The sequence below is a fragment of the Monodelphis domestica genome, chromosome 4 (genome assembly GCF_027887165.1).
Source record: "Monodelphis domestica isolate mMonDom1 chromosome 4, mMonDom1.pri, whole genome shotgun sequence".
Taxonomy (NCBI): Eukaryota; Metazoa; Chordata; class Mammalia; order Didelphimorphia; family Didelphidae; genus Monodelphis; species Monodelphis domestica.
In genome coordinates this window covers 132,533,088-132,553,008 of record NC_077230.1, presented here as the reverse complement: position 1 = coordinate 132,553,008, position 19,921 = coordinate 132,533,088, and the positions used below count along the sequence as shown (strand labels likewise).

Sequence of the window (19,921 nt, the reverse complement as noted above, 5' to 3'; positions counted from 1 at the left end):
TTTCTGAAGGCCTCATACCTGATTATGTCAAAAACCTCTTGCAGACAGTACCCATCTTTCTAGTCCTCTTTTCCCCTTCCAATAAAACCTTCATATCATCATCAAAATCCCTCCCTACAGCACCTTCTTGCAAAGATTCCTCATTGTTTATATTCTTTACATATTTTTGAACTCCTTCTATCATCTGATTCTACCCTATTCAACTTTATTTATCATTTCCCTCCAACAGATAACTTCTATTCCAGTAAATTACTGATTCCAAGCATGCAAATTTCACTTTCCACCTCTACTGCCTATCCAAACCTCATCCACTGTTCCAAGTCCCATAAGTCCCATCTTCTTCATTTAGTTTCCCCCACCCCCCAATCACTACAGTGCACAATCATCATTCCTTGCAATTTTACTGAAGAGTCCATATTTTAAACTTATTGCCTATGTTCTCCTTCTTTAAAGGCTTGCACCACAGTGAAAAAGCAATCTTGGACTTTCCCCCTAAAGTACAAAAATACTCCAGCAGGTTCTACCCAAGCTGGAAAGACAATAATTGGTGGTGTAGGGATAAGAGGACAGCAAGATTGACACTATGTCCATTATCCGAGGAATAGGCTGACTAAATTCAGAAACTCATCACCAGCTTGTACAGAAGATGATAAATTGTTCAGCTAAAGAAATTCTCAGACTCTGCTAAACTGTAGATGAGTTATAAAATTTTTATATTTTACTCTAATTTCTCCAACTACATTATAAACTCTTGATTTCATAGATTATGCTTTGTGTTACTTCTTTATTATTCCCTCTACATTATTTTTTAGGGTTTGCTGGGTAAGAACTCAATAAATGAGTGATGTCTTTCTAACTTGCAACCTATACATTGTAATCATTCTAACAAGAATCTTTTGCATTCAAGACTAATCCCAACTCATATGCAATTTCCATCCTCTCTCCTCTCCTCTCCTCTCTCCTCACCAACAATCCTTGAAATGTTGAATCAGGCTGAAAACCCAAAGCATAATAGATAAAAAAAAACAAAAACAAAAAAAAAACCCTGTTTTTTTATATATAGGAGGGGGGGAAATTCTCTAACTTGAACTCAAGCTATTCACAAAATTAAATTTCCAAATGTTTCAATAACATAGGAGTCAGGCCTCCATACTGTTTCCTGGGATTTGCCACGAGCAAAAGCAAAAGGAGCAGCAGCAGCAACAAGGACAAAGGTACTTTATCTATAGCTGCATGCCAACTTGAAATCAAAGGAAAGCATTCAGCAAGCAAGACTACAGAATTTTTTAAAGGTCATTCTGAATCCCCTGAAAGGAAAAAGGAAAAAATCCAAGTCATCTGAAGGAAGTCCACCTCCTCCTCCAAAGAGCACACCAAAGGGAAATAAGAATAATAATTATTGAAGCTTTACAAAGAACTTTCTTCACAAAAATTCTGAAAGGCAGGTTGAATGAGAATTAACACTTTTGTATAGATGAGGAAACTGAGGTGCAGAAACCCGTTCAGGTCAAGAGTTTGAATTTAAACTAAGAGTCCAAAACTCTTTAACACTAACTTTAAAAGACAATATGGGGATTACTATAATTTTTAATAATGAATTTTGAATAAAAAAAGAAAATGGGGTAAAATCTGAAACTGCAAGTGTTAAAACAAGGGGAGTTAGGAAATAGAGGGAGGATGTAAAGGTAGGCAAGAGAGGATCACACTGGTAAGCTAGAGTTAAGGTCTGAAGGAACCTTAAATTGCATCTAATTAACTCCTCATTTTTGCAGATAAGAGAGATTAGGTGACTTGTCCAAGGTCATGCAAGTAATAAGTGGCAGGACTGGGATTCCAAATAGGAATTTCTTCCTAAACTTCGAGTAAGTGGCCTGGAGGGAAGGAAGGAGGATCTATGGTGTATAAGGGTACAGAGTATAGGTAGTCAGGAGGGGAAGGGGATTTGGTGATGGGGGAAGGGACGGTTTGGGAGGAAAGGCTGGGAGAAAGGGGGGGAGCAAAGAGTGAGGTGTCCAGGAAGGTGGGGCCTGCAGGTGGGGAACAGCAAGGGCTGCGGGAGGCTGGGAGGAGGGAAATGGCCAGTGGAGAGGTGGGTGGCAAGGAGGGTATGGCCAAAGGGACTAAATGGGGGCACCTGTGGGGAGAGGGCGAGACATTTAAGAGGGGGCCAAAGAAGAGCAGGACTTGAAAGACAGTGCAGTGAGAAATGAAGGGAAAGGATAGGCTAGGGAAAGCCTGGAGGAAGAGGATGGCGAGGTGGAAAGGGGTGGTGGTGGTAATGTCCAAGGAAGGGTGGGGCTTGAAGGGAGTAGATGGGGTCGGAGGGAGGCCTAAAGCTAAGGAGGGAATTAAAGGGGGGGTGTATACGGCCGGAGAGGGGAGGTACTGGGGGCGTGGCCAGAGGGGAGGTTTCGGAGACGGGGCTGCAGGGGAGGAATGTCCAGAGGGACCCCGGTGGGCGAGGGTCCGGGCAGGGACTTGAGGGTGTTAGGGGTATCTCCACCAGACTCCGGTGGAGCCGGGGTTAGACGCGAGGTCGGAGTCGAGCAGCAGAAGCAGCAGCCCCGGGGGCCTCCCTTGGCCGCTCGGGGCGGAGCGGAGACGGCTGCGGCGCGGGGCAGCGATTCACTCACCTTTCCCACTCAGAGGCGGTGGTGAAGTCCGTGATCTCAAACACCTCGGACTCGGGCTGCGGGAAGAGAAAGAATGAGAAAGATTGAGCCCGGGGAGCTGACACAGCTTGGGGAGAAGGCCCCGCGGTGGAGACTGAACTGAAGCGGAGGGCAGAGGCCTCACCTCACTGTCGGCCGCCATTTTGGGGAAGCTGTCTGGGGCCAGGCGGGGGCGGGGAGAGGACAGGCTGGGCGCAAAGGCTGCCGGGAAGGGGCGGGTAGCGGGGGGCGGGTGGGAAAGGGATTAGTGTCAGGTTTTTTTTTTTCTTTTTTTTTCTCTGCTAATTAACAGTTTGGTAGAGAGATCCATTGGGACCAGAAGGTTGGGCTTGCTGTGAAATCTGCTCCTCAGGACCCGAGGCCCAGTGAGGCTTAATTACAGTTTTCTTTGGCTGCCTCAATCTCTTCTTTTTAAAGGGATAAGAGCTTTCTGGGCCCCTCAGGCCCGTGCGCCCAGGATTTCCTGACACAAGTTGGAGAGGAAACTTCACCTGCAGATTTGCATATAAGACCTGGGCCAAAAGGAACAGCTGTCTAGATTAAACTTCAGATATATGTGCCTGACACACAGCAGGTGCTTAACAAGTGGTTTGTCTGTAAGCATGTGTCAGTAGTAAGTGTTTGCTTAATGAATTAATTAAAGGACCCTGAGTTTTTGTGCTGAAAAGTATCATTCAGCCTGACACCATCATTTTGCAGAGGAGGAAACTGAAGGATTGTGCTACTTATTATCCATGTGACCACAAAGCATGCCACTCATTCCTCTTCAGTTTCCCTATACTATAAAATGAGGGGCCTGAATAGGTGACTTTTATTACCTGTGAATGACTATATTACTTGACAAGAATTTATTGAGTATTTGGTACACCCTTTGAAGTGAAGTACTGTATATGGGTATTCAGGAAGGACTAGCATCATGGGTGTGAGGGTTTGCTGAGCCCTTTTCAGGACTGCTTATCCACTCTTGGTGTCCACTCCTCAGTCAGCTCTCACCTGGGGCTTCAAGAAGTTATAGCATCAGCAGCAGAGGCCACACTCCAATAAAACTGTCTCTGCAAACCAGCTAAACCAGGTTGAGGGCAACTGCCAGGCCTCAGTGAATTAGAGATGTCCACCCCAAGCATGTAAAGACCTCCTGTCAGAATGGAAAGCTGAGAACAGTTTGTATCAGTGGCCATGAAGGAACTGAAGCAAGTGCAGGAAATGATTGGAGGTTGGTCAGACATCAAAGATGCCATAGTCACAACGCTGAGAGACTTATGAGAAAGACTACTATCTGTATCTTGAGAAAGAAGTGTGGGAATAGAAATCCAGAAGAAAACATGTGATTTATCACTTGTTTATATGGTTATATGATTTGGGTTTGGGTTTTAAAAGATTATTACAAAAATGAATAAGATAGAAATAGGATTTGAATGATAATATATGTATAACCCAGTGAAATTGCTTGTCAACTGGGGAGGGGGGAAGGGAAACAAAAGAAATTGTGATTACAACCATGGAAAAAATAAAAAATTTAAATTAAAAAAAAAGGTGCCATGGTCATCCACTGTAGCTTAGACCATAGTCAGTACTGACGTTTGTCTTGCTACTGGACTTCAGTGACTGTGGAAGAGAGACTGAGGCAGACAACTCTGGGCAACTCTGCCTCACTTGAATCTAGTTCACTTGGGAATCAAGACAATGCCCTGTGAGGTGCTTTGTCATCTTCAGAACAACAAGGACAGCTGGGTGACTCAGTGGATTGAGAGCCAGACCTGGAGGGCCTGGGTTCAAATTTGGCCTCACACTAGCCGTGTGACCCTAGGCAAGTCATTTGACCTTCATTGCCTAGCCCTTATCATTCTTCTGCCTTGGAACCAATACACAGTATTGATTCTAAGATGGAAGGTAAGGGTTTGTTTTTTGTTTTTTTTAAAACTGATGTGCTGATCAGCACTGATGTGTTCAAGTGTTTAAAAATAAAATTTCCAAAACCTTGGAACACATTTTAAAATTTAATCTGCATTATTAACATTTTCTCCACTTTCTTAAGTCTAGACAATAAACAAAACAACAAATCAAGATGATTTATAGCATTTGATGATTTCCAGATAAAAATACTTACATTGAAAACAATTTGATATCTCAAGCTGGTCCAAATTGGCTTTAATACACACCTATTGTACCTTCAAGAAGCTCCTAACTTTGCTTTGGAATTGTCTGTTTGTACTAGAAACTGCTAGAAGCTCTACAGAGGGATTTAGTCTACAATTATTCAAACCAGAAATGATGAGTCAATTCAGTGGAGAAAAAAAAAAGTTGGTCAAACCAGTTACTCAGTGTCATTTGAAGTAAACAAAACCAGTTCACTGACCTTTTTTTAAAGTACTTTTGTATTATATCAAAGAATTCAACAAATATTTTATTTTTTTTAAACTCATACTTTCTGTTTTAGTAGGCAGAAGAGGGGTAGGGGTTAAATAATTGTGGTTAAGTGATGTATAAGGAAAATTACCTCCACCCCATTTGATGGCATCCTCTGACAACAGCCTAAACATCTGGCATCAGCCCAAGTGTCAGAGTACACTGACTCTAGAGGAATAGCTAGGGGGGGGGGGGGGGGGTTGAGGCCCTTCTACTTCCCAGTTGGAACTGACTCTGTTGCTAGCTAAATGCTAAGATCAGGGTAATTTTTCTTTAAGAGTGATCTATCTCATCTCTCATCCTTTCCTCTCAGTTAATAAAACATTTTTTCTTTTTTTAAAACCCTTACTTCTTTCTTAGAATAGTATTAGTTCTAAGGCAAGAAGAGTGATAAGGGCTAGGCAATGGGGGTCAAGTGACTTGCCCAGAGTCACACAGCTAAGAAGTGTCTGAGGTCAGATTTGAACCAGGACCTCCCATCTCTGGGCCTGGCTCTCAATCCACTGAGCCACCCAGCTGCCCCCTTTAATAAAACATTTAAAATAATCTCTGGCAAGACTCCCAAATTTTATATTAACAGTGACTTGTCCAGAGTTACACATCTAGAAAATGTCTGAGGTCAAATTTGAACCTAGGACCTCCCATCTCTAGTTCTATCCACTATGGCATCTAGCTATCCTCTCAGCATAGATTAAGCACCTACTACGTGCAAAGAGTTGTGCTAGGTCCTAGAGATACAAAGAAACAAAAGACAATCTCAAACAACTCATAGTCTACTGTGGGAGACAACAAACAACCATGAACAAAAATAAATTGGAGATAACCAACAGAGAAAAGCGTTAGAAATAAGAAGGGTTGGGAAAGGTTTCCTGTAGAAAGTGGGATTTTAGATAGGATAAGATCACAGATTGAATTCAATTAAACATGTTAATTAAGCAATTACTCTGACGGTTCATATCACATGATGATTGGTTGAAGGATCTTCAGATGATTAGCCTGGAGAAGAGGCAACATGCTAACTTGTCTTCAAGGTCTTGAAGGGCTAACAACATGGAAGTAGAATTAGATTTGTTTCCTTAGGCCCTGGGGGGTGGGGGGGAAGGGGGGGCAGAACCACAAGAACTTCCACCCACTGGTAGGAATTGCAAAGAGGTTCCTTTAGATTTGACATCAGGAAAAAAATTCTAATAATTAGAACTCTCTAAAAGTGGAATAGATTTCCTCAAAAGGTGGTAGGTTCTTTCTGCTTAGAGTTCTTTAAACAGAAGCTGGATGATGGGTATGTCATTGAAAGAATTCCCTTTGTAATTGGGTTGGACTGGATGGGCTCAGAGGAGCCATTCAAAAGAGACTGTGCTAGGGCTACCAAGATAAAAATAAAACTATCTCTGCTCTCAACAAGGTTTCAGATGTGTCAGACCACATCCAAAATATTCTATTCTGTCCTAGGCACCAATTCTTAGAAAAGCTATAGAGAAGTTAGACTTTATACAGTGGAGGGAAATCAAGAAGGTGACAGTGGGAGGGAGGGGGTTGGGAGATCACATCAAACAAAGATCTTTTGAAGGAACTGAAAATATTTACCTTAGAAAAGATAAGATGGAGGTGATCTTTGTCTTCAGATATTTGGATGGTTGTTATCTGGGCTTCTTTATCTGATCCCAGAGGCCAGAACCTCAGATTTCCACTACAGAAAGGTAAATTTCTCCTGGATATGTGATATTATCAATTAAAACTGGTGCAGAATGGCATGGGCAGTATCAGCAGACTTCCCTACTTCCCAATACTGAACGTCTTCAAGCAGAAGAAGCATGATGACCCCTTGTTAGAGGTCTTGTAGAGGGTATTCCAGCTTAGGAATGAATTAGACTATCTTTCAATCAGAAAGTCTATTTTTCTATGACTATTACAGAATGAAAAGGCATAAGAACACAATGGATTTTTTCCAGAAGTGTGACCTTTAATCCTTCAAACCTCAGTCATGTTGGACTGCCAGTATTTCAACAAAGAGAATGAAAGCTTATTGACTACTCTAAGAGCTTCATGTCTGTAAGCCATGAGCACATCATAAGTGTATATAATGATGAGAGGTAAAGAGTGCTGGTCATGACGAACAGCAGAACATCACAAAAAGTGAAATTGACTGGAACAGAATAAAAGACAGGAAACCAAAAGTCATTCATAAGCAGCTCCATGCAGTAGATCATCAACCAATAGTGTAAAAATGAAAATCAATACCAAATGAAAGGAAGGCAAATGAATGAATCAATGAAAAAACATTGATTATTATATGCCAAACACTATGCTAAGTGTTGAGGATACCAAGAGAAAAATGAAATGTTGCTTGCTCTCAAGATCATTCTGTAATGGAGGGAGTTAATGCATATAAAAGAATTAAGTTAAAAGGCAGATGGCAAAGCCCAGAAGTCCTTAGAATATACCAGAAGGTCAGATGACAGTTGTCAAAGGTCTGGAGGTCACAGTAGCTGGGCAAATGCTTATGTCTAAAAGGCTTTAGAATTCAGTGGCAATTTGTTTTGCTTCACTATGCATATTTATTGTAAGGATTTTTTTTTCTTTTTCAGCTGAGGGTAGCTGGGAGAGACAGACTAAGTAGTTTAGTGACCTGTTCCCCCACCCAAAAAGACAATAGAAGGAAGGCAAAAAGGAATCACAGGTGGTACCTAGTGAATTTATTGTATATTTAAAAAGAAAAGCAAACTACATAATTGAGATACACGGTTTCATGTAGAATCTTCTCTTTTAAAATATATTTAGTATTTATAGCTGTGCTCTTTGTGGTGACAAAAAATTGGAAAATGAAGGGATGTCCATCCATTGGGGAATGACTGAACAAATTGTGGTATATGTTGGTGATGGAATACTATTGTGCTATATAAGGAATGATGAACTGGAGGAATTCCATGTGAACTGGAACGACCTCCAGGAATTGATGCAGAGTGAAAAGAGCAGAACCAGGAGAACATTATACACTGTGGCACAATCAAATGTAATGGACTTCTCTACTAGCAGCAAAGCAATGACCCAGGACAATTCAGATGAACTTAATAAGAAAAAATGCTGTCCACATCTAGAGAAAGAACTGTGGGAGCAGAAATGCAGAAGAAAAACATATGACCCATCACGTAGTTTGATGGGGATATGATTAGGGTTTTGATGTTAAAAGATCACTCTACTGAAAATATGAATAACATGGAAATAGATTTTGAATAATGATACATGTATAACCCAGTGGAACCGCTTGCCAGCTCCAGGAGGGGGAGGAAGGGGGGAGGAATATCTAAATAAAATAAAATAAAATGTATTTGGAAATGTTCATGTTACTTGGTGTTTGTTAAGGTCAAAATAAAAATTAAATTTAAGAAAAACAAGACCTGGGTTTGAATCCTGATTTTGCTACTCTTTGTCTTAACTTGGTGAGGCCAGTTAATCTCTTTGGTCTTCAGTTTCTTCATCTGTAAAATGAGCATTTTGGACAAGATCTCCAACATTTTTCCCAGATATAAATCCAAGGTCCCATACAAAATAGAATTCTATGTCCATGCTCTAGATGCTCCCAAGAACTTTGTGACATTGTTAATCATACACATGGAGCATTACAAAATCTTCTCAGTGAGATCCACATTTACTCAAAAGAGAACAATCTAGTCACCTACACTGGAAAAAATAAATTGGATAAAGAATGCATATTGCCAGCATATGTCATCCATTTGAATAGGCAGCCCACTGAATTAGTCCAGCCACATATACAAATATCTACATCCTATATTTCAATACTCTGGACCCACTCTCCCAGAATGAGACCCACTACATCCTCTCCTCAGGCTTCTAGGGTCACCTGTGGGAAGCCAGGGATAACCAATGCTACCAGCTTGAGCCCCAATTTTGGTGAGTTTATCCATTGTTAACTGCCAGTGATTAACCCCTAGATTCACCCATTAAAACTGATTAGCTTTCACAAAGGGATATTTGCTGCAAAGATATGTCAAGAACAAAAGTTACATTTTTCTCAATACCTAGGGGCACACTGCTCTTTATGCAATCTTGATCACTATGAGAGTAGGTTCAGACAATGCAATTTTCCTATAGAACTGGTTACACTAAGTTCACTTCTAAATACAGTATAGCTCCTGGAGGAATGAGTCTCAGCTACTGGTCAGTCTACTATTTATTCCTTACTGACTGGCTTCTGGCAAATCCTGAATATCTGATATCTCACTTTCCTAACCTTTCAAAGCCACAAGGTTGGATTCATCTCTAATAGCTCCTTCACTTAAAGAACAAAAAGAAGAATAATCACAACATAGACAGAAGCAATAGCAAAGCCATGTACTAAATTGGGCCACTTGGTTCTGGGAGATTAGATCCAAGGGCTTAGAGTTTGCCTCCTCACAGCTTACTAGGGATAAAGATGAGACAAGAGATATACCCTGGGTAGTGCCTTTGAAATGTGCCCCAGAAGATGCCCATCATTTGGGGAATGGCTGAACAAATTATGGTATATGGATGAAATGGGATAGCATTGTTCTATAAGAAATGATGAAGGGGACCATTTTAGAGAACCCTGTGAAGACTTGTATAACTTAATAAAGAGTGAATTGAGCAGAAGGAGAACAACTTATTTTTGGCAACAACATTGTAAAGACCAATAACTTTGGAAGACTTAAGAATTCTAATTGGCACAGTGAGTGACCCACTATAATGCCAAAGACCACATGTTGACATTGACTGAGAAGTGATTAACTCAAGGTACTGAATGAGACATATTTTGGGAGCAAGTTCCATGTGGGTATTAGTTTTGCTTAACTATACATAATTGTTTCAAAGGTTTTGTTCCTATCTCTTTTTTCAGTGGAAGGGGAAGGAGCAGAAATGGAAAAAAAAAGAAAATAAAAATTGAAAAAACATACTGATTTGCAAACATTTAATGGACCTCAATTTCACTCTGCATCCTACACTATTCTATATCATTTTCCTCCAAATTTCCTGTTTCACTTTATAGCCAATCAACAGTCTGTCTTTTCAGCATATGATTAGCTGAGCTGAACCAGTTGTAGCATGTCCATGCATGCTCCAAATTAGGAAGCAAGGCACTTCTATAATATGTCATCATGCCTTTCTAGAAGCAGGTTCTCCCAACTCTTTCATGTGGATATTGCTCCTCTATTAAAGTATTCATATCTTGGACAAGTCCTACAGGTAAATAATGAGGTGGTATACTCCTTGGGATTTAATAGGAAGAGGAATCAGGATAATGTGATGCTTTCAATAATTAAAGAGCATTGAAGTGAACTCAGATGACCTGGCTTCAAACTTTAACTCTACTACTTCATTTCAACATTTTATTTGAAAAATGTTTATTACCTACTTAGAGTGGTAAAGGTACAATGCTAGGGACATTGGAGACACAAAGAAAAAATGAAATGGTTTCTCCCCACAAGGAATTTATATCTTTTGGAACTTTGAGTACAAGTTACTTTCTGTCATCAAAATCCATCTTTTTAAAACCAGTTTTATGCTACTGACTTATGGCTGCAAATTATGAAATACCATGATTTATGGAAAAAATGAAAATTTTCAGTTGATTCAAACCAGAAGAAAGACACTTTATGGGGATAAGTGGGTTGCAGTATATTATTGAGAGGTGGTTGAAAAGGAAAGGAACATGTATGACCAGAAAACAAGTAGGCTATCTATGAACATTTCTCCCTGATTCCAAAACCATCTTTCTGTTTACTACATCAGTGTACTTCTCAGAAGTACCCAAGTCCAAATGCTACTTCTTGAAATTATTAGTTGTGGGACCATGGGCAAGTAACTTCCCCTCTCTGTGGTAGAGGCAGAACTTGAATCCATATCCTCTTGACTCCAAAGCTAGCTTTCTTGTCTACTGCATCACAGTCTCTCACTGGATCCACAGAAGTATCTAAATAAGTACAGTTGTCACTTAATTTTTAAGATTCTCATTAAATGGGAAATTAAGAAAAAACTAGAAACTTTAAAATGCTCTACAAATGTGAAGTATCATTGTTAACATTATCATTATTTCCTATTCTGCTTATCAGTAGAAAATTTTCAGTAATCGACAACACCAAGAAACTAAATGATAATTGAGGTTTTGAGGTGTGAAGTTGTTTCAGACCCACCAAGTTGCTAGGTAAAGCTTTCTTGCCAAGTATATTTTGGGCTTATCTCCTCCCTAGAGGAATTTGGAAGTAAGTTATTTGTTGCAGCAAATATGAAGGTAGGATGCTAATGATGTCAAGGACTCAGGGGAGAAACATTTTTTATTAGATTTGCACTTTCCTTGGCTTGCCCCAAAGCAAGAATTTTATCTCCTCCCCTATGGCTTCATGCCCTACTTTACTATATGTCCAAAGGCAAGGACTTTTCAAGACCAATGAGCTTCCTCTCTAATAGAATTTTCAGTTATTTCAAGGTGCTTTAAAAAATGGCTAAGGAGACCGTTTCCACTCACAAGCAATTTAAGTGATTAGGAGGCTGGAAAAACCACCTCCTCGTTCGACCCTAGAGGGATGAATGATATAACAGTTTAATTAGGTCTTATGGAAAGAGCAAACATTATTTGTGAAGGGAGCAGCTAAACCGACATAATTTGCCTTGGCTGCCTGTGCATCAGGATCTCTCTATAGCTGTTGATAAGAAAAAAGTTGCAGTAGTCATTGGTCTTCTGGGAAAGAGTATTTATAAGGGAGCTCTTCTTATTTAATCACAATTAAGTTATGACTGGCATATTTCATGTAGAATTTGAGATTCATGCCTCATGCACTCTGCAAAAAATGCAAAATTTTTCCAAAGTAAGCAATTTGAAGCATTTCAGCCTACAATTTTGTTCCAGTTTGTAAGCCTGTATGTATGCTCATTTTGACATTCTGTCAAAAATCTGCCATTTCAGTGCAAGATTGCAATTAAACAATTGTTTTGAGACCTACCCATAATTTCTGTTTAATTACTATTCAATTGTCTTTTAAGACTGTGCATAATATTTCACCTTAAAAATTTTAATTAAGACTATACACCTGGTCATAAGTTATCTTAAGTAAGAGTCAGATTGGTGGTATTGGAGGCCAAGTCTGCCAGGAAAATAGGTATTAGAAATTCTGGAAAATTTGATGCATATCACTATCGTTTAGCCTAACTGACAGACAGAAAAATGTTTCTGGGTGAATGAATGCCCATAGGGAAATACAGTCTTTTTGATTAAACTTTTTGGACCATTCCAGAGATGGCCTTAGACTATAGCCAAAGTCCAAGTATCTCCAGGAGACTGGGGCCAGTTCTTAGGCCAGAGGTATTTCAAGGCAGTCCTATATGACTTTGAATTCCTAGGATGGTTCTCAAGCTAACACAGCTTCCTGGGTGACCTGCAGCTTACTGATAAGAGCATAGTGTCTTTGATATAAGAGACCCTCAAGTTTGTTAATTCCAACCCCTTCATTCAGATGAGGAAACTGAGACCCACAGAAGTAAATGCCTTGTTAAGATGTATTTTGACCAATACTAAGTTCTCCTAATTCTCAGCTCAGTGCTATTTACTTTAATCAATGAACCAAAACCAAGTTTTTTCATCTCAGGACTCCTTTATATTCTTAAAAACTAATGAAGATCCCAAAGAGTTTTTGTTTTCATGGTCTATATCTATTGATGTTTGCCCTATTTGAAATTAAAACATCTAAGTAGTATTATGAAAATATTTTCAACTTATAGATGCACCCCCACCAAAAAATAAAAAAGGATCTCAGGTATTTTTCAAGTTTCCCAGACTATACTTCAAGAACTATTGCTCTATATATCCCATGCTACTTCTGATCCTGAGCTTGATCTAATCCACGTGTATACCCCTGAAGCTGGGAGGCGGCAAGAACATGATGTAGGTGGCAACTGTGCAATTGGAGAAAGAGGAAGAGCAGAGATGAAAAGATTTGGTAATGGACTGGATATGTGGGAAGAGTGAGGAGTTGAGTTCTGAATGGGCACATAGTAGTACGCTCAATAGCAGTAAGGAAGTAGGGAAGAGGGGAGGATTGAGGGACAAATATGAGTTCTATTTTGAACGTGTTGAGTTTGAGTATACAATCTGTGTTGTGGAACTATAAGACTTCTAGTTGAAAATATTCAAAAGGCAATTTGTGGAATGGGATTGTAGTTCAGGGTGTGTGTGTGTGTGTGTGTGTGTGTGTGTGTGTGTGTGTGTGTGTGTTTATGGAAGTCACCTGCAAAGATATAATTACTGAATCCACAGAGGTTGAGTAGATCACCAAGTGAGAAAATATAAAGAGAAAAGAGAAGGCCAAGGAAAGAGTCCTAAACATGACTTAAGATGAAAATCTATCAAAGGAGACTTAGGCAAGTCAGATGGGAGGAGGACTAGAAAAGAGAAGATTACAAAACCTAGAGAGTACAGATTTCTAGGATATGAAAGTGATTCATTGAGTCAAAGTTTGCAGAAAGTTCAAGAAAGATCAAAAGATCAAGAAATTGCCATTAATTTTGCATGAAGAGATCACTGGTCATTTTGGAGAAAGCAGCTTTATTTGTATAACCGTGACTGCCATGGCCCCCACTGCTTGAAGTTTCTGGGGAGAGGGATTAGATTCACAATTTAGCTTAGTTCTTATATAGCTCAGACTCTCTCAGTTCCAATTCAAAGTCCTTATTGGCTCAAGTATCAAGCACCCTCACTGCTTCTCAGGGCTTTCCTCCAGTAGTAACATCTGACTTGGAATTCTGTGTCTGGCATCACAGTGGACCAGGTCTGAAGGTTTCACCATCTACTTTTGACCTGAAAAGGACAAATGAAAGAGCACAAAACCCCAACCCCATTTCTTGGGGCCATACCAATTGGCCAAATCTGAAGCCAGATTTGAACCCAGGTTTTCTTGACTCCTGTTCCATTACACCACTAAGCTGCTTTTACTATGTACAAGAAATACAAAGAAAGACAAAAGACAATCCTTGCTCTCAAAGAGCTCCCTGTCTAGTGGAGACAACAAGTAAATAACTGTGTACAAGATAAACTGAAGATAATATCAGAGATGGTCATCCAGGTGGCTCAGAGATGGAGAACCAGCTTGGGTTCCAATCTGAACAGACATGTACTGACTGTGTGACTCTGGGCAAGTCACTTAACCCCCAGTGCCTAGTCCTTACCACTCTTCTGCCTAGGAACCAATACTTGGTATTGATTCTAAGACAGAGAGTAAGGGTTTTTTTAAAAAAGAAAAGAGAGTACCTGAGAGAAAGCACTAAGTTAAGGAGGACTGAGAAAGGTCTCTTGCAGAAGTTAAGACTTTGGCTGAGACTTGAAAGAAGCCAGGAGGCAGAAATGAAGAGGGAGGGAGTTCCAGGCATAAGGGAACATGAGTGAAAATGCCCAGAGAAGGAGATAAGTACCTTGTGTGAAGAATGGCAAGGTCTTCTGTCACTAGATTGCAGAATACTTGGAGGGGATTTAGGTATATGAAAATTGGAAAAGTAGGAAGCAGGAAAGTTATGAAGAGTTGTTTTAAAAATCAGAGGATGCTCTATTTAATCCCAGAACTAATAGGGAACCCTTGAGTTTATTGAGAAAGAGGTGACATGGTCAGATGAGTTTGAGGGGATCATTTTGATAAGTAGGCAGAGAATGAACTAGAGTGGGGAGATCCTTGGAGGGAAACCAAACCGCAAACTATTATTTTAGTCCAGGTGTGAGGTGATAAAGGTTTGTCTCAGAATGGTGACAGTGTCAGAGAAGAGAAGGAGGTACATACTGGACATAGTATCAGCAAGAGTGGGCAACAAATTGGCTTTGGAGGCTAAGATAAAGCAAGAAGTTGAAGATGAAATCTTGATTGTGATCCTGAGCAAATTGGAGATTAATAGTGCCCTAAAGAGTCATAGGGAAGTTAGTAAGAGGAAAAGGCTTTAGGGGGAAAGAGCATTAATTCAGTTTTAGGATATGCTGCATTTAAGATGTCTGCTGGACATCCAGTTTGCTATATCAATAGCAAATAGCAAAAAAAAAAAATCTGGAAATATGAGACTACAGATCCTCAGTGAAAATGATAGATTTGATGGGAATTTGAAGTGAATTGATCCAAGCCATTCTTTTTACACATGAGAAAACAAAGGTCCAGAGTTTGTTCAAGGTCAGATAGCACAGCTGGAATTGGACATCAGATCTGACCCCAAATCCAGTACACTTTCCATTATACCACATTGTTTCCCCAAAAGCCTCTGATTTCCTCCCTCATTGTTTTTCCTCAATCCTCACTAGTGAGGTGGGTGCAATGAACTAATAGCTCAGGCTGACTCCCTGGAGAGGGAACAAGCTTTATCATAAAAGAATATAGCAATAATGTAAAGATAGAGACTTATCCAGTGGGGTGCGTAAGTATGGAAGGAAGATAAGAGGACAAGTAAGGAATGGGGGTAAGGTGAGTAGGTTTTTAGAAATACTTTTTTTAAAAATTTTATAGTATTTTATTTGATCATTTCCATGCATTTTTCATTAAAGACAAAGATCATTTTCTTTTCCTCCCTCCCACCCCCCGTGGCCGACGCGTGATTCCACTGGGTATCACATGTGTTCTTGACTTGAACCCATTGCCATGTTGTTAGTATTTGCATCAGAGTGTTTGCTCAGAGTCTTTCCTCTGTCATGTCCCCTCAGCCATTGTAGTCAGGCAGTTGCTTTTCCTTGGTGTTTCTACTCCCTCAGTTTGTCCTCTGCTTTTGGATAGTGTTTTTTTTCTCCTTGATCCCTGCAGATTGTGCAGGGACATTACACCGCCACTAATGGAGAAGTCCATTATATTCGATTATACCACAGTGTGTTTGTCTCTGTGTACAATGTTCTCCTGGTTCTGCTCCTCTCGCTCTGCATCAGTTCCTGGAGGTTGTTCCAGTCTCCATGGAATTCCTCCACTTTATTGTTCCTTTGAGCACAATAGTATTCCATCACCAACATATACCACAATTTGTTCAGCCATTCCCCAATTGATGGGCATCCCCTTATTTTCCAATTTTTGGCCACCACAAAGAGCGCAGCTATGAATATTTTTGTACAAGTCTTTTTGTCCATTATCTCTTTGGGGTACAAACCCAGCAGTGCTATGGCTGGATCAAAGGGTAGACATTCTTTTATCGCCCTTTGGGCATAGTTCCAAATTGCCCTCCAGAATGGCTGGATCAGTTCACAACTCCACCAGCAATGAATTAATGTCCCTACTTTGCCACATCCCCTCCAGCATTCATTACTTTCCTTTGTTGTCATGCTAGCCAATCTGCTAGGTGTGAGGTGATACCTCAGAGTTGTTTTGATTTGCATCTCTCTGATTATAAGAGATGTGGAGCACTTCTTCATGTGCTTATTTATTTATTTATTTATTATTTATTATTCTTTATCTGAAAACTGTCTATCCATTTCCCTTGCCCATTTATCAATTGGGGAATGGCTTGATTTTTTGTACAATTGATTTAGCTCTTTATAAATTTGAGTAATTAAACCTTTGTCAGAGGTTTTTATGAAGATTTTTTCCCAATTTGTTGTTTTCCTTCTGATTTTAGTTACATTGCTTTTGTTTGTACAAAAGCCTTTTAATTTGATGTAGTCGAAATTATTTATTTTACATTTTGTGATTCTCTCTATGTCTTGCTTGGTTTTAAAGTCTTTCCCTTCCCAAAGGTCTGACATGTATACTATTCTGTGTTTACCCAATTTACTTATGGTTTCCTTCTTTATGTTTAAGTCTTTCACCCATTTTGAATTTATCTTGGTGTAGGGTGTGAGGTGTTGATCAATTCCTAATCTCTCCCACACTGTCTTCCAATTTTCCCAGCAGTTCTTATCAAATAGTGAATTTTTGTCCCAAGACCTGGGATCTTTGGGTTTATCGTATACTATCTGGCTGAGGTCGCTTTCCCCCAGTCTATTCCACTGATCCTCCTTTCTGTCTCTTAGCCAGTACCAAATTGTTTTGATGACTGCTGCTTTGTAATATAGTTTGAGGTCTGGGACTGCTAGGCCCCCCTCATTAGTGTTTTTTTTCATTATTTCCCTGGATATCCTTGATCTTTTGTTATTCCAAATGAACTTTGTTATGGTTTTTTCCAAATCAGTAAAGAAATTTTTTGGGAGTTCCATGGGTATGGCACTAAATAGATAAATAAGTTTGGGCAGGATAGTCATTTTTATTATGTTGGCTCGTCCTACCCATGAGCAGTTAATGTTTTTCCAATTGCTCAAGTCTAGTTTTAGTTGTGTGGCGAGTGTTTTGTAGTTGTGTTCATATAGTTCCCGTGTTTGTCTTGGGAGGTAGATTCCTAGGTATTTTATTTTGTCTAAGGTGATTTTGAATGGGATTTCTCTTTCTAGTTTTTGCTGCTGAGCTGTGTTGGAGATATATAGAAAAGCTGATGACTTATGTGGGTTTATTTTGTATCCTGCAACTTTGCTAAAGTTGTTGATTATTTCAGTTAGCTTTTTGGTTGAATCTCTAGGATTCTTTAAGTAGACCATCATGTCATCTGCAAAAAGTGATAACTTGGTCTCCTCCTTGCCTATTTTGATGCCTTCAATTTTTTAGAAATACTTTTTATCATGATTAGTTACTAAGAAAGGGACCATTTATGTGGATGGTTGTTGCCTTGTTGTTCCCAAGGAACTGATGTTACAGCTACTTGGCAGGCTTTAGTGGAATACTTTAGCTCACATCAGTAGGGTACTAATAAGCATTTTCCTCCTCTTCCAAACTTGATTCAGATCTTACTCATGTTGACCTTTGCCAAGCACCAACTATTTATCTCCAACTAGTGAATAGGGTCTGCTTTCTCAGCTTTCCATCACACCTGCTCTTATGGTCTCCAATGTGTCCAACTATCTTTCCTCTGGGCAACAGATGATTGTAAAGTATCATCTTTGCAGGGCCTAAACTATTCATTGGGGCAGAAGGTCCATGAATTTATTTTTTAAAATATCTTGAAATTTGTATTTTAATATAATTGCTTTTCCTTTTAATTTGATGTATTTTATGCACTTAAAAATATTACTATGAGAAAGATGTCCATAAGTTTCACCAGACTGTAGAAAGGATTCATAGCATAAAAAAATTAGGGCTCTTTTGTAGAATGGCAAATGATCTAACTTTTTAACTATTTGGTATGGGATAGTTCTCCACTGACCCATTATCTTGTGTTTTTCTTGGGCACTAAGATTTCATATCCATATTTTATCCCCTAATTGGAATTCCTGAGAGCAAACTCAAATGTCAAACCATTTCTTTTTTTTCTCCCTGAACAATTCTGAACAGAGAGCACAGAGGTTCTTTCAATTGTTACTCTCCATCATAGATTCTAAATTACAACCTAGGCTACTAACTATTCTCCTGTTTCATCCTACTGTGCTCCTCTGCATTCTTATAAGCTATTCTCCATGCTTAGATTACATTCCTTCTACATCTCTGGCTGTTGAAACCTTTCTTTTCTTTTCTTTTTGATTTGAAAATTTTATTTAATTAATTAATTTAGAATATTTTTCCATGGTTATATGATTCATGTTCTTTCCCTCCCCATTCTCCCACCACCTTCCCATAGCCAACGAGCAACTCCAGTAGGTTTTACATGTGTCATTGATCAAGACATTTCCATATTATTATTTGCATTAGGGTGATCGCTTAGAATCTACATTCCCATTCATATCCCCATAGACCTGTATGATCAGGAAGAAACCATTCTTTTCCTTCCGACTCAAGCTCAAATGTGAGTTACAGAAGATGCCTCTGATCACCATTCCACCCGTCCAAAAAAGCCCAATTCATAAGAGACATGGTCTCATTGAAAATATGAAGACATGCTTTTTATAGGCATAGTTTTTAAAAAAGATTTTAGAAGTTCAATTGTTTTTCAAATTACTACTGCAACTTGGCAGAGAGGGTAGAGAGGAGAGAAGGGGGAGGGAATAGGGTAAAGAACTGGCAATTTTCTGATTACAAAGCTGAAGACAGTATTAAGAGTGAGTTGATAGTACGTTGCTCACATGGCTACTCCTCTGCCTGCAAGAGAAAGGAGAAACGAGATGGTAAACCAAAAGCAGAGCCAACCGACTTAACCTCATCCATTGATCAACTCATACGTGTCTTCACTGAGAGGCCTCATGGCCATATTTGGCCACCAGAGGGAGAGCTTGACCACCACCTTCCTTCTCAACTCCTTTGTCTTTCCAATACAAGAGTTACATTGATCTACATGTTTCCCTTTCATCGTGTTTTACAGCCATTGACTGTTTTAGTTTTAAGGAATCCTATAAATAATTTAGTCCAATCATACCTCTTTATATGAAAGAACTGATTCCTAGTTCTGTGTTCTTTTTCTTATGTCACCCTGCTACTGCCTTATTTGACATACTGCTTTTTTCTCTTTGCTATATTTTCTTCTATTCAAGTGGAAATCTGATATGATCTGATATAGGACGGTAGTTACGTATATTTCAAAGATACTATGGGGGCAGCTAGGTGGCTCAGTGGATGGAGAGCCAGGTCTAGAGACAGGAAGTCCTAGGTTCAAATATGGCCTCAGATACTTCCTAGCTATGTGACCCTGGGCAAGTCATCTAACCTCCATTGCCTACCCCTTACTGCTCTTCTGCCTTAAAACCAATAAACAGTATTGAATCTAAGATGGAAGGTAAGGGTTTAAAAAATAAAATAGTAGCAGCTGGGTGGCTCAGTGGATTGAGAACCAGGTCTAGAAAAGGGAGATCTTGGGTTCCAATCTGGCCTCAGATACTACCCAGCTGTGTGACCCTGGGAAAGTCATTTAAC

At 39.6% G+C, this 19,921-nt stretch overlaps 1 protein-coding gene and 1 long non-coding RNA gene across 2 annotated transcripts in view; one reads left to right on the top strand and one right to left on the bottom strand.

Annotated features, from left to right (window-relative positions):
- Positions 1–1,922, top strand: part of LOC130453686 (uncharacterized) — a 51,834-nt gene extending 49,912 nt beyond the window's left edge. Inside the window, exon 3 of the long non-coding RNA XR_008911170.1 lies at positions 1,137–1,922. This is a non-coding gene — a long non-coding RNA (uncharacterized LOC130453686). The remainder of the gene's footprint in view (positions 1–1,136) is intronic.
- RAB3GAP1 (RAB3 GTPase activating protein catalytic subunit 1) overlaps positions 1–2,880 on the bottom strand; it is a 102,356-nt gene extending 99,476 nt beyond the window's left edge. The window contains exons 1-2 of the mRNA XM_056793766.1: positions 2,797–2,880; positions 2,634–2,689 (exon numbers count right to left, since the gene is read on the bottom strand). Of these exons, the coding sequence (XP_056649744.1) occupies positions 2,634–2,689; positions 2,797–2,814 (74 nt within the window). The 5' untranslated portion in view covers positions 2,815–2,880. The remainder of the gene's footprint in view (positions 1–2,633; positions 2,690–2,796) is intronic.
- Positions 2,881–19,921: the final 17,041 nt, after the last annotated feature.